This window comes from Pavona decussata, unplaced genomic scaffold (assembly GCF_977016875.1).
Source record: "Pavona decussata unplaced genomic scaffold, jaPavDecu1.1 SCAFFOLD_303, whole genome shotgun sequence".
Classification (NCBI taxonomy): domain Eukaryota; kingdom Metazoa; phylum Cnidaria; class Anthozoa; order Scleractinia; family Agariciidae; genus Pavona; species Pavona decussata.
Window position 1 is genome coordinate 843287 of NW_028145699.1, and position 15085 is coordinate 858371.

At 38.3% G+C, this 15085-nt stretch overlaps 2 protein-coding genes across 5 annotated transcripts in view; both read left to right on the forward strand.

Moving 5' to 3' along the window:
• LOC146454314 (putative skeletal organic matrix protein 5) overlaps window positions 1-7857 on the forward strand; it is an 82651-nt gene extending 74794 nt beyond the window's left edge. For 3 of the 5 annotated variants that reach the window (XM_085095625.1, XM_085095629.1, XM_085095626.1), the window contains exons 2-7: window positions 4260-4371; window positions 5443-5514; window positions 5922-6010; window positions 6118-6152; window positions 6998-7124; window positions 7203-7857. In XM_085095625.1, the coding sequence (XP_084951751.1) occupies window positions 4284-4371; window positions 5443-5514; window positions 5922-6010; window positions 6118-6152; window positions 6998-7124; window positions 7203-7724 (933 nt within the window). In that variant the 5' untranslated portion in view covers window positions 4260-4283 and the 3' untranslated portion in view covers window positions 7725-7857. Of the gene's footprint in view, window positions 1-1100; window positions 1156-2227; window positions 2247-4259; window positions 4372-5442; window positions 5515-5921; window positions 6011-6117; window positions 6153-6997; window positions 7125-7202 lie in introns of those variants that run through there. The other 2 variants (XM_085095624.1, XM_085095627.1) reach the window with 2 other exon arrangements.
• Window positions 1-15085, forward strand: part of LOC146454316 (putative skeletal organic matrix protein 5) — a 102713-nt gene that overhangs the window by 51967 nt on the left and 35661 nt on the right.

Genomic DNA, 15085 nt, shown 5'->3' on the forward strand with positions numbered 1-15085 from the left:
CCTCGTAGCGTAATAGAACAGAGGCCCCTCTATAAAACCGTTTAAGACCAATATCTTTTATTGTCTTTTGGAACGATTCAGTGCTATAGTTCGTCCCTTGTTTGATATTTCAAACGAGAGACTGTCACTGGCTCTCAAATAAGAATGCATTTCACAAGGTGCATTTGACATATTTTGACTTCGATGAAATTTACATCCAATGAATTAAAAGCAGAGTGACGCAGAAAACATTGTAAATAGATAGTTGTTCATTTGTCTGGAATTGAGTGTTACTGTGTAAAATCATAACATTCGTAGAATATCGTCTAGATACGGTAAAACATTACTATCAAGCAGTTCTGATTTCAGTGCTGTCAACTGTGTGAATTGTTATTTGTCAATTGCATGGACCACTACAAATGGAAATTCCTGAATTGGCCTTTGCTGGCTTAGAAACAGGGTGATATGACCACCTGTTACTTGATTCAATTGATTTTAGAAAACGATTGTCGGAAGGAGAAGAAATGATCGCTTACATTAGGGCAAAGGAACTCACTCAAGCAGTGTAAAAAGGCATTTCTGGAAACGTTGCTTTTTAAAAGCCGCCGAACATGCCGTAGGCAACCACCCGTTGTTTGTAAGTTCCCGCAGGAAACTGTCAGGGGAAAGTTCTCGATGTCGGCATTAGCTAAAATGAATTTTAATATAAAAAGTCTTTTTTTCCTTTTATAATTACGAATGGAATAAAAACATTATTGCTGAGTAGAGGAGTTTCATAGAACTCTTTTATTAACTGAAGAATAATAAAAAAAAAATTGAAATCACCCATGATTTTGATGCAAATCAAATAGGCACACACAGTTCGCCTTCTATCGATATTTCAGAAAGGCTACGGGAACTCTAAATCGGTTTGTTAAACCCGGTAGGGAAATGCGTCCGCATATCCAATTTGTTATTTTAATCAAAACTAACAGATCACTGAAAGCATCGCAATAATTATTGCAAAACTAGTGGGCGATTGTTGGTTGCAACGTCTTCAAGAGTAACGGACCAGTGGCATGTCAGACGTTTGTCTGATTGATAGCTTTCTCCCCGCCCAGTGTTTATTCTATTTCGTTGGTCGCACCACTGCCTGATATCAGTTTGTGTTCAGAAGTTCCCCGGTGCTGACTAAAGGTGAGTGCTACAACTGGTTCTCTCGCTCTTCTGTAAGATCAAGCCGTAATAGTATAGTGAATAGATCTGCACGCTTTTCCGTAAGATCAGAGCATAACAGTGTCGCAAAAACAGAAAACTTTTAGTAGAAAAATATATATGTCTCTCATAATATAAGTCGCATTTCACAGACTCCATAGGCCCGCTTTTGCCAATAGGGATTCCTTGCATCTCAATTTTGACTCTCTTTGCGTGGCCCGGTCTCCGACTCTCGATCACATTTTTTGCAAGGCTTCACGTCCTGAGAGTTAACTTCTCGAAGTGTCAATGCCTAGTTCAGAAATGTCAAATTTACCAAGCACTCCTTCTTACCTGCTGGGAAAAAGAATATCTTTTGACTTGTGTTAGTGAGTTTAACGAAGGCTGAATATAAATGTTACAAAATAATGAAGGAAACTTTTCCTAATGTTTGTTTCACACTCCCTCGAGGTACTACCAGTGAATAATTTTAAAACACGTTTTCTTGATTTTAGTGACTTGTCTTGAGAACGCGAATGTAGATCGGTCTCCGACTCTCGATAAGTTTTTTTGCAAGGATAGTACACGTCCCGAGAATAGTGGCGAAAGAAAGGGTTGACTTCTCGAAGCATCAAGACGAATTCACCGAGCAGCTGGCTTCGAAATAGGATCTCTTTTGATTTGTGTGCATGAATTTCACGAAGGAATAAGTGTTACAAAATGTTCAAGGAAACATTTCATAACGTTGTTTTCACACTCTCTCGACGTGCTTCGTTTTCTTGATTTTAGCAACTTGTCTTGAGAAGAGAAATTAGAACCAGCATACAGTCAATCTACATGAGGCTTGACCAGAATTTTTGAAATTTGAAGGGTTTTTGAACGTACTGATTTACATGCAAGTTTTGAACATTGCCTGGGAGATTTCAAATTTCCCGTAGAATATGTCTAATTTATTGACGGCAAGTATCACGGCATCACGTATTTCAAAAAAAACAGTTTCCCAAATTATTATTATTATTATTATTATTATTATAATTATTATTATTCCGGTATTTAGATCTCAAGAACTTTCCTCAGGATTCTGACCATTCTTAGTAAGAAGGGCTTCTGTTCTAAATCCGTGGAGAGTTGAATTTCAATCTTTACTAGCTGTGCTCCAATCCCTTTTGGAATTGTTCCAAGTGTACCAAATTAATAGTAACAGGTGCTATCATTCCATAATGCCCGGCTCTCTCTTGCTAGGTCTTTACATTTTCCGGACTTTCTCTCTCTGCAGAGATTAAGGGTATAATCCTCTATGCTGTAGCAATATTAAAGGCATAGCTCACCTCTTAACAGATAAAGGATAACCCTCGTCTAAACTTCAGAGCAAGGTAGAATCCTCTAAACTGTAGCATTAAGGGTTAACTGTAGAGATTACGTGTAACCCTCCTCTAAAATAGAAGAACTAAGAATAACCCTCAGCTAAACTGTAGAAAAAGGGATATTCTTCTCCACGACTGCAGACTGCCGAGGTAAGGCGCAATTTTCTCTAAACTGTAGTAATAAGAAGTAAAAAGAGAGAACTTTCGGTATAACCTTCTCCTCAACTAGAGGGATAAGGGATAACCCTCCTCCTAACTGTAGGAATAAGGGACAGCCCTTCTTTACACTGTACGGAAAAGGGATAACTCTCCCCTAAATTGCAGGGATAACGTGTAATCATCTAAATTCTACCAAGAAGGGTAACCTTCCACTTAACTGTAGCAACAGGGGATAGCCCTCCTCTAAACTGCAGGCATACGGTATATTATCCTCTAAACTGTAGCGCTAAGAGAAAACTCTCCTCTAGGCTGCAGGGATAAGGGATATCCCTTCTTTGAACAGTAGGGATAGAGGATAAATCTCTTCTAAATTATGCGGATAGAGGATAATTTTCCTTTTAATTGTAGGAATAAGGTCGAACTGAAGGGATATGTGATAAACAATCATCCCCTGCCTGGTCTTTAATAAAGGCAGACAGGTTGTTGCAAAGAAACAGAAATGTTTCTGAAGACGCGGGCAATAAAACACAAAACGCTAATGCCGACCCTAAAACTGTTGCTTTGAAAGGGTGAGAAAGAAGACAGTAATTAGCAATTTTTCAGTCTGAAAAATTGTTTTTTCATCAAAGTTAGTCAAAGAGTACGGTAAATGATCACACACTTTTAAACTCACACTTTTAAAGATCTCTGGCACCAGCAAGAATCTTGCTCCAGATCATTTTCAGATGTTGCGGTCTAAGTCATAAATGCTATATATGGTTCAATCTGAGTTGACCAATTGACTTATCGATTCGCTGACTTACTGAGTCACTGACTGACTGATTGACCGACTAATTGGTTGGCCTGTTGAATGACTGACTCGCTGACTAGCTGACGGACCGATTGAAGGAATGACTGAGAATAAGCAGCCGCAAGCTTTTGATTGAAACAGGAAGATACGATAGCATACCCCGTAATGAAAGGGTGTGTAATGTTTGCAACTGTAAAACCATTGAAGATAGAATTCATTTTTTTTATTAGATTGCCAAAGTTACTCTTTTTTGAGAGATATTTTCTTTACTAAAATAGAACCTAGCCTTCCATTTACACCACTATTAGTAAAAGAAACTTTACTATCGCATATAATGAACTCAACTGACTATTGAATAAACACTCAATTAACTTCATTTCAGTTCCTCGTGCTTCGAATTGAGAGATAAACTTCTCTCCGGAATGATTACTTCTACTGTATGAATAGTTCAAAATAAGCTAAGCAAAGACTTCAGTTACTTTATTTATTATTATTTATTTATTTATTTATTTACTTATTTATTTTATTTTATTCTATTTTGAGTATCTTAAGAAGTAGTTAAAGAATCAATGATTAGCTATTAATAGCCTTTGTAATACTATATTTGTTATAGTCATGCAAATAAAGCTTGTTGTTGTTGTTGTGACTGAAAGGCTGATTGACAGACTGAATTGCTGACTTATTGCTTGACTGACTGTTCAACTAACTGTCTGGAAAGCCAAAAGGTCTCATAGGTGAAGTTTGTTTGATTCCTTTCTAAATTGCAATATTTGATCTGATTTGTTTTTATCCAGGTGTCTGTCTTTTCACCATTTACAATGAAGACTGCTTTTGTTTTCCTGACTCTTCTGATTATAAGCGTCCTTTCAGTTGAAGCGGGTAAAAAAAATAAAAAATGTTGCAGCGGTAAGTGATACCCTTATTTTTATCATTTTTGTTATTTTTTGTCTTTTAAAAATGCCATTAAGTTTTCCATGTATTACGATTTCGTGAACTCGCTGGAAAAGTTTCCGGTTAAAACTTTAAGTACAAAAAATAAACTGCCTTCGTCAAAACACATACCTTGATTAGCATAAACAATCATGTCTAGCAACATTGAAAACTGCTACGAAGTGTGAATAAAAAAAGAATAAGCAGGAACTTCTGCCAACGACATTTTTCTCTCAGATCCTTTGAAACGCTATTTGAGGCTATCTGGAGTGCCTTTAAAGCTTTGTAGGTTCATTTTAGGCCGCGCTATAATAATTTTATCTGTTCGGTCATTCTAGGGCAACCTGAGTCTCTTCGAAATTACAAGGGCATCTTTGTCCATTTCCCGAAAACCTTAGGTCTTATTTCCTTTCCGAAAATCCTAGCTGACCTTTTTTTGGCACCCGAAACGACATTTTATGTCGGCATTAAATTTCCCATATCACCAAAGTTTGAGGTGAAAATTCCCTTCAGAAAATTGTAGGGGATGAAGGGCCTTCCAAACAGATAATTTACCGAGACGATCCGTTGGGTGCCCCTGCCTTTACACTTTAGAACTGTTCCCAGCTAAGAAGAGGAGTATCTCTTCGTAAACAAATTTGAAGTAAAATTGCGGGTGTTGCAAAGCGTTTGCTTTTAATTGAATAGAAATTTGCTGTTGGATAAACAAAAGTTAATATTCCATCGGGGACTGCAACTAAGATGGATATTGCGTTTTTAAAGATTGCATTGCCTTAGAAATAGCACAGCGATATTTTCTTAATTGTCACTCCCGTTAGAAAGTGGGGTAAGCAGCCAATTAAACCACCATCTTAATGTGAACGGAGCGGGGCAGTGGGGTTAAACCTCAAAAGACATCCTTTCTTGTGGTGAGGCGGGACTAATGAACAAGTGCAATAGTTTTGACAGTTTCCCTAAGAGCGTCTTTCTGAAACACAAATTAGATTTAGATTTAGAGCCAGGATTGGGCATTGGGATTTTCTCAGGCTGTCTGTTTTATTCTCTCAGAAAACAAGGCTAAAATTGCAGCTTTGGAGAAAGAAATGTCTGATCAGAAGAAAAAATTGACACAACAGGAAGGTAATGTATTCTATGCTATTGCCCAAGCCAAATGTAGATTGAAAATAACTATTATGGCTCATGAAACCTTTCTTTTCGAATTAATCCGTTCTCTTGTAATGGGTAGCAAAAAAAAAGTTATTCTTTCAAATCACATGCGCGTGTCATATTGAACTCAAAGTCTCTCTTTTCAACAGCATAGAAATTGCCTAAACAGAAAGGTAATTCAATTTCCAACAACCATAATTATGAAACGGAAGGTAATTTATTTTCCAGCAAAACTTGCTTATAAGACAAGACTGACATAGCTGCTCTTGAGACTCGTATATTTGTACTCGTAGTAGAAGGAATCCTTTGCCGCATGCACAAAATCTTATGCTTTGGAGATCCCTTTAACATGCTCTTATCTCTCCAACGTTTGCTTTAAGCGGACATAGAGGCGTTGAAAACGACTGTGGAAAACCTTGCTGAATTGGTTAATGCAACCTGCCCATGCAAGCAACCGCCACCATCGCAGGTATACTGAGCTCCAGTTGATTATTTGCCAGAGTGCGCAGCTTGAGCGCTTTTAATCTTTGCTCTTCAAGTTTTGATCCCAGAGTCTTTTTCTTTCTTTTCGTCCAGGCCTCTTCTTGCCAGGAACTCTACGAGAACGATCCGTAAGTTGACACAATTGTCAGTTCCTTTATTGAAAATAAGTAACAATTACTGCCGTGCATATCGCTTCTTTGTTTTTCAATTCTGAAAGATCGGACGTACGATGCTTTTATCCTTATGTCAGATCAACCCTTTATTTCTAAAATGTATAAATTGTTAAATACTCTTATTACTCTTATTATCTAAATACTCTTATTATTGTAAAAAAAAATCTCTTATTACTAGGTCTTCTGCAAACAAGTCATACAGTTGGGCCTTGTTGGCCGATCACAACTCATTTTTCAGAAAAGTTGGGTTTTCAGTCCTTTAATCGGCATTTATCCATAATTACAACGAATATAAATCGCTCTACAATCAGTTGCGAATCAATACCGAAAATCCGTATCCACCTGATCATGACGGTTGCCTTTTTTGTGAGTTCTCCAATTTACTCCAATTCGTTGAGCATTAAACTCGGGAAGGTCTTATACACGAAAGACAACAATTTGTTAGAGACCATCTGAGTGTTAGTTGTTGCTCTATTTTCAGTATTAGGAACTCTTCTCCTTTTCATTTTGTGGTAGTTTGTTTAGAAAAGTTTCAGATTAAGCGTCGTATATTAAGCCAAAACTAAGATAACCAATCCCTTCAAGCACGTAGATTGGTGTAAATAGGAGACTGAATGTTTAAATCAAACCGCGACGTTGGCAAAAGAAACCGGCGTCAAACGCAGATAAATCATATTGGGTTTGGTTAACAGTAGGCGGAACTTCCCTTATACATGTGGCAATAACAGAACACATTGAAGCAAAACGTCAGCTTGAAACAGAATTCCAGTCAAATTTCTAAGTGGTCTTTCTTTGTGTAGGTCCATCAAGAGCGGTATGTACAAACTGTTGGTTAATTCACAAGAGACTGTTGTTTACTGCCACATGGGAATCGATGAGTGCGGAAATGGAGGCTGGACGACGGTCATGAAGATTGATGGTAAAAAGGTACACCTCTTCCTATGAGTTTACTTCCTCGTAAATCGATTTTTAGCAGTAAAGGGTTTTTTCTGCTCTTAATTGTAGAGGACCTTCCATTACGATTCCGACTACTGGAGCAACAAACAATCCTTCAACGATGCAGGAGGGGAGACTGGGTTTGATGAAATAGAAACCAAATTGCCAACCTTCTGGAGCACGCCCTTCTCCAAGATCTGCCTCGGTATGAAAGTTGACGGGCAGGACAGGTTTATTGTGATAAACAACAAGGCCAGTTCATTGTATTCACTGATCGCTGACGGGCAATTCCGCGCCACCACACTGACTCGCGACACATGGAAAAGTTTGGTCGGTGAACAAGCCTCCTTGCAGCTCTACTGTAACCAACAAGGGTTTAACGCTAAAGTTGGAAGTAATGCTAGCGGTCCAAAAGCAAGAATCGGGATCCTTGCAAACGAGCAGAACGACTGTGGCTCATGTGACTCCAGAATCGGCTTTGGTACTGGTGGACCCCATGACGACTCCAACACGTGTGGAAACGAGGCTGAATACAGCCCAGATAATGGAGACAAGCACATCAAAGCCATGGGGTATATTCTGGTGCAGTGAATGCTAAGGCTCACAACAAAGGCGAAGATAACACCAAGTGTTTAATTAGTGTAGTTAATTGGTTTAAGGGATTGGGACTAGTAAGGGATTTGTAAGACAGAGATGAAATAAACAAATGCTTACAAGGTCAAAACGGTTTCGTTTCTTCGATGATTTTGTCGTAGTCGCATGCTGAAGAGAGATGCCATTTTTAAGTCCTAATAGGGCACCCAAGCTAGAAGCGGAGTAAAATTCTCAAATATTATTTGAAGTAAAAGGATTCAAACGTTAATAACAACATAGGAATAGTAATACTCGTAACTTTTATTGTCATGGTCGGACTTTCATCCATTGACTCACAGGTTTAGAACCAACTTTTAATTAAAGCGTAATAAAAAAAAAAAACCGTTTTAGTTGGAACAATCGCACTCGAGGATTTCATCCAAACAGTTCATCCAAACAATTCAACAAAAAGTACTATTCACCTGAACAGTTCAGCTAGCATTTTTATCCATGGACTGAAAAGATGACAAGCATGATCAACAATCAACAGCAACCACCCTGCAAACATGATCAACAGGGCCCCGTTGTTCGAAAGCCGATAAACGTTAATCCACGATTAAAAGTTAATCGAGGTTTTTAACTCGCTCGTCAAAAATGTTTTTAAAATCCAATTTTAAGCCGCTGGTAAAGAAAAGTCAAAGTCAAAACTGTGGGAGAAAAAAAAAATCGTTATTGTTTTGTAATTAAAGTCAAATTAAAATTCTCGTTAATCCAGGATTAGCTTAATCGGGCTTTGAAGAAGTTAGGACCTCAAGTGGTTGTTTCGTTAGGAAACCTGTCCGTTTTAGAGACTTGGTCAGTGTTTTTTTCTTTGAACAGTTATTGAGATATTGACTGATTAAGATGCAAGGCACTAAGCCAGCTGCTTTATATATTTTCATGTTCATGTTTTGTATTCGCTAAGTCTTTAAGAGCTCAAAGGAGGGAGATGTCATCAGAGACTAGTTTTTGATCATGTTTGTTTGTTCATGTATTGCGCATGTGCGCCAGTAGTTTCCCGGACCTCATGGTCAGTTCAATGAAAGTCGGAGTCGGAACGAAGATGTACACTGTCTAATTAAATAATATTGTTCCTGTTGAACTGAGTGTTCATGTATAGCATCGACTTGACAATTTCCTAGCGTTCTGACCGGTCTAACAGTTTTCGGTACTGTTTAAGTTGCATATGAAACTGCAATTATCACTCACTTATTCATTCTTTCTTCCGCAGTTCAAATGCATGAATTTTCATATCTTCACTTTCAAATAATGGGTTTAATGAGCCAAAACAATCCTCGAATGTGCGTTTTAAAGTTTGGTACCGTTTCTTTGCCGTCCTGTGTAAAACAAAAACGTGAAATGGTCCAATTCAAGGTTTTGTGAAGAACGTGAGCACACGACGGCGAATGTTTCATTTTTTTTCTTAACTTGAACGCCCATCCTATCATTTTGATTCCTGGGCAGTTCGCCGTTTCTGAAGAAGTTGAACCGCTTGAAATAAATGCGAAGTACTCCACAAATGAAATAAAGTTATATTTTCAGGTGACGTTTTATGTTGGCGTTGCCGTCGTTGTTGCTTATGTTCTCTAATATATTCGTAGACCCTGTAGTGTATGTCGTTTAATTTTTATTAACAGATATTTTCAAAGCGGTACGATGGTTGCTACTAGCAATCGCACGTCGAAAACTGATGATATCCGCATCCCCCGCCCCTCCCCATTGAGTGGTTGAAAGTGCTGCGTCTCTTATAATGTTAATTTCCGTCGCTCGACAATCAACAAAGTTAACACTTCGCTCTAGCGGATTATCAGTTTGTGGTATACTAAATCTTTTAAAAAGCTTAATACTCTGAAGATGTTGAGTACAGAAACATTTGACGCTCGAAAGAGTCGTTCAGTCTCGCAAAATGTCGAATTTTGTTAACCGCTCCTGATACCCATTCTATTCACATCAGATATTTCACTATTTGAAAACAGATCTATTTTTAATTGGTTTACTTGAGTCTGGCGAAGAAAACTAATCACAAAGAGGAAACTTTTAGTAGCGATGTTTCATTTTCTTGGCGAGACCACAAGAAGAATTTAAAATTTTCTTTAATCTTCAATACTGCTTTGCGTGGGCAAATACCGCGGTGAGCTTTAAGCGAAGCAGCAACGCAAAGCATACCTTTCTCATAAATAAGTTGACTCCAACTACATTGAACACTGAAAAGGTAGTCTCAGTATGCCAGAGTAGTCGCTAAATCAATCGCGCGTGGTTTTCAGTTAGCCCTCCCTTTTAAGGCGGAAAAACGAGTCCCCTAAAAACGACTGCGTGGGAGGCTATCCCTGCCTACGAGAATGAGTAAGTCAGAATACTAGCGCTCCATGGGGGCGAAAGAAACTCACAAAGAGTGGATTTTGTTCAAAATTAGGCTAGGGGTATTTTATGTTCTAGGAGATGACATGCAAGAGAGAAATGCTGTTGTTTGCAGGGTTATTTGGTTTAAAAGGCCGTTGAAAATCTGCGATATTAAAGCTAACGGCCCCACCAGCTACAAGTTAAATCTACGTGTTTAATCTCCAATAAGATTCAACGAGTTAGCCAAGGGAACCTCAGAACGCTTCGCGATAAGAGTTGTAAATCAATTTATATTAAAGAGGATACATGTTATCTCAACTTACATTTGCTGATCAGTGTAAAACGTGATCAGTAATAAAGCCAAGACTTGGGAGTTTTCGTCCGTGTGTTGTATCAAGGGTGACCAGGAAGAGATGATCGATAACACATGTGGCCCTAGAATCCTTTTATAACAATGGTAATTGGAACCTTGCAACCCTACTCGTCAAAGAGCATTCTACAGGGTAAATATATTCAGTGATGAGGAAATAGACTATTCTCTTGTTTTTTTAGCTGGATTTTAATTGAGGAAAAGAATGAAAATAAACCAATTATTAAAAGGGTTATTCTTGCATCATAACATCGATTTTAGTAAAATGAAAGGATTGACTTTATAAACCCACACCCCTAAGGCGAATACGAAGTACCTCGTAGCGTAATAGAACAGAGGCCCTTCTATAAAACCGTTAAGGCCAATATCTTTTCTTCTCTTTTGGATCGATTCAATGCTATACTACGCCCCCGGTTTGATATTTCAAACGAGAGACTGTACTCTCAAATAAGAATACATTTCACTAGATGCATTTGACATATATTGACTTAGATGAAATTTGCGCCCAATGAGTTAAAAGCAGATGCTATAAAACATTGTCAATAGATAGTTTTTCATTTGTCTGGAAGTGAAAGTTTCCATACGTACAACTGCTTTTCTGAAAAGTCATTGCCAGCCATTGCGATCCAGGCATCAGTTCTGGGTCCGACCTTAAGAGTTCGATCTCTCAGAGGATTCACAACGATAGCCACTGCTATCATCAACATCATTCATTTCTTGCGTTTTCCTTTTGGTATCTGACGTTTCCTTATTAAGCTCTCGAATTCGCCCCGTTCACCACGGTGCAACCTCGAGGTACAAGCATGGTACTGACAGTCGAAATGTTGGAAACTGTTCAGACCGAAATCTTTTTGTCCATGAAAGAAATTGTTGTCACTGACCAAGACGCACAAGGGCTACGAAAATGTGACTAAACTTACCCGTGCCAGTTACTTTGATAAACAGAAAAGAGCCAGGATAAAAAGAAAATGTAAACGCCTTTGGCCCGTGCTACTTTTAAGTCGAGCCGTGCTGAATTTCTCTAGTGTAAATTGAGCTTTAAAACTGATAATATCCGCATCCCCCGCCCCTCCCCATTGAGTGGTTGGAAGCTCTGTGTCTCTTTTTGTTAATTTTAATGATAACTTCCGTTGATCGACAATCAACAAAGGCAACACTTCGCTCTAGCGGATTATCAGTTTGTGTTGCAGGTTAAGGTGAAGCTCAAGGAACTGAAGGTGAGTTTCACAACCAGAGGTCTAGAGGGCTCTCTCGATTTAACTTCAGTAATAACCAGACCAATAATCTTAACCTTGACCACTGCTCTTCCGAAGAGCAGAGTATAGTAGTCTGGCAAATTCAGGGTTACGTAACTTCAAAGAACAAAAGTGTCGCCAAATTTTATTCGAATTTCACTCATTTCTCGTTGGTACCTCGATTCTTTCGCGAAGCCCCCGCTGAGTCATTTTTGTTCGACTTTTCTTTATTTATTTGTCATCTGAAAACACATTAACCTGAGACAAAAGTAGTCTTAAAGATATAGCGAGGAGACCTCAAGAAACCATCGGGATTATATAGAAAACTCAAATCGAAAATACAATAAATACAAAATAGAGCAGCGTATGTGTGGCATGGACAAATCAGTATTCTTTCAATAAATGAAGGTTTTAAGTAAGTCTTAAGCTGTGAAGATGGTGACTACAGAAAAATTTGACGCCCGAAAGACTCATTCAGTCTCGAAAAATGTCGAATTTTGTTAACCGCTCCTGGCACCCATTTCATTCACATTGGATATTTCACTATTTAAAAAGAGACCCATTTCTAATTGGTCTACGTGAGTCTGACGAAGAAAACAAATCACAAAGAGGAAACTTTTAGTAGCGTTGTTTCATTTTCTTGGCGACCCTACGAGAAGAATTAAATTTTTAATTGATTATTCAAGACTGCTTTACGTGGGTAAATACCGTGGTACGGCTTTAAGTGAAGCAGCAACTCAAAGCATACCTTTCTCGTAAATAAGTTGACCTCAACTACATTGAACGCTGAAAAGTTAGTCTCAGTATGCCAGGGTAGTCGCTAAATCAATCGCGCGTGGTTTTAAGTTAGCCCTCCATGTCTACGAGAATGAGTAAATAAATACTAGCGCACCAGGGGGCTAAAGAAACTCACAAAGAGTGCATTTTGTTTAAAATTTGAATAAGGGCTATTTTATGTTCAAGGAGATGACATGCAAGAGAGAAATGCTATTGTTTGCAGGGTTATTTGGTTTAAAAGGCCGTTGAAAATCTGCGATATTGGAGCTAATGGCCACACCAGCTCTAAGTTAAATATAAGTGTTTAATCTCCAATAAGATTCAACGAGTTAGCAGAGGGTACCTGAGAACGCTTCGCGATAAGAGTTGTATACCCATTTATGTTAAAGAGGCTACATGCTTTCTCAACTTACATTTGCTGATCAGTGTAAAACGTGATCAGTAATAAAGCTAAGACTAGGGAGTTTTCGTCCGTGTGTTGTATCAGTGGTAACCAGGAAGAGATGATCGGCCCTCGAAACCTTTTAGAACAATGGTAATTGGAACCTTGCAACCCTACTCGTCAAAGAGCGAAATACCGGGTAAATATATTCAGTGATGTCCAACCAGACTACTCTTTCTTGTTTTTTTTGGTGGATTTTAATTAAAGAAAAGAATAAAATAAAGCGACCATTAAAAGGGTTATACTTGCGTCTTAACGAGTTTGGTTAAATGCAAGGAGTGACGTAATTATAAATCCATAACACTCAGGTGAATACCAAGTACCTCGTTGCGTAATAGAACAGTTAGGCCCTCCTGTAAAACCGATAAGGCCAATATCTGTCCTTGCCGTTTGGAACGTTTCAGTGTAAACGCCGCTGGTAAAATGTCTCAATTTAGTAGTAGGGGGCTTTGGCTAAACTACGTCCCTTGTCAGTTGATATTTCAAACGAGAGACTGTACTCTCAAATAAGAATGCATTTCACTAGATGCATTTAACAAATTTTGACTTGGTTGAAATTTACCCCCAATGAGTTAAAAGCAGAGTGAAGCAGAAATCGTTGTAAATAGATAGTTGTTCATTTGTCTGGAATTGACCAATACTATGTAAAATAACAACAATATTTGTGGAGTATCGGTGGAACACGGTATAAAGTTACTATAAAGCATTTTATTTGCTGTCAACTGTGTGAATTGTTATTTTTCATTTGCATGGACCCCTAAAAATAAAACATTCCTGAATCTTCCTTTACTGGCTTAGCGACAGCGTGATATGACAGCCTTGGCCTGTTGTTTGATCCAATTTATTTTACAAAAGAATTATAGAAGGAGAAGAAATGACCTGTTACGTTAGAGCAAAGGAACACACCGTCAAGTAGTATTGAAAGGCATTTCTGGAAAGGTTGCTTTGTTGCTTAGGTAACCACCCAATGTTTGTAAGTTTCCGCCGAAGCAATTTTAATATGAAGAGTCTTCGTTTGCTTTTATTTAATAGCGAATGGAATGGAAGCATTGCTACTAGCTAGAGTTGTCTTACTGTAAAGAGAAAAAGGTGGAGTTTCAAAGAATTCTTTTGTAAACTGAAGAAAACATAAAAAATTAAAATCACCCACGATTTTGGTGTAAAGCAAACAGGCACACACAGCCCTCCTTCTATTGACATTTCAGAAAGGCTATCGGAACTCTAAATCAGTTTGTTAAATCCGACAAGGAAAATGTGTCCGTATACCCAATTCGTTATTTCATTCAAAATTAACAGATAATTTCAAAACATCGCGACAATTATTTCAAAAAGGGCGAGTGTTGATTGCAACTTCTTGGAATCGGATCAGTAAAATACCAACTACACAATGTTTGTAAAGCATCACGATAATTATTTCAAAAAGGGCGAGTGTTGACTGCAACTTCTTGGAAACTCGGGATCAGTAAATTGACAACCACACAATGTTTGTAAAGTATCAGGACAATTATTTCAAAAAGGGCGAGTGTTGACTGCAACTTCTTGGAAACTCGGGATCAGTAAAATGACAACCACACAATGTTTGTAAAGCATCACGACAACTATTTCAAAAAGGGCGAGTGTTGACTGCAACTTCTTGGAAACTCGGGATCAGTAAATTGACAACCACACAATGTTTGTAAAGCATCAGGACAATTATTTCAAAAAGGGCGAGTGTTGACTGCAACTTCTTGGAAACTCGGGATCAGTAAAATGACAACCACACAATGTTTGTAAAGCATCACGATCGTTATTTCAAAAAGGGCGAGTGTTGACTGCAACTTCTTGGAAACGGATCAGTAAAATGACAAACTTGAGTGATTAATAGCATTCTCCCCGCCCAGTGTTTATGCTATTTCCTTCGTCGCACTATACTGCCTGATATCAGTTTTTGTTCAGGAGTTCCCCGGTGCTGACTGAAGGTAAGTGCTACAACTGGGTCTTGATTTATCTCTAAACAATTGAAAAACAAAATTCTAGAGCTGGTTAAGATTTGCGCGCTTTTTCGTAAGAACAGAATAGATCTGCCGCTTTTCAGATCAGAGCATAACAGTATCGCAAATACGCGATCCTTTAGAAAAATATATATCTCTCAAAATTTTAGTCACATTTCACAGACTTCATAGGCTCGCTTTTATCG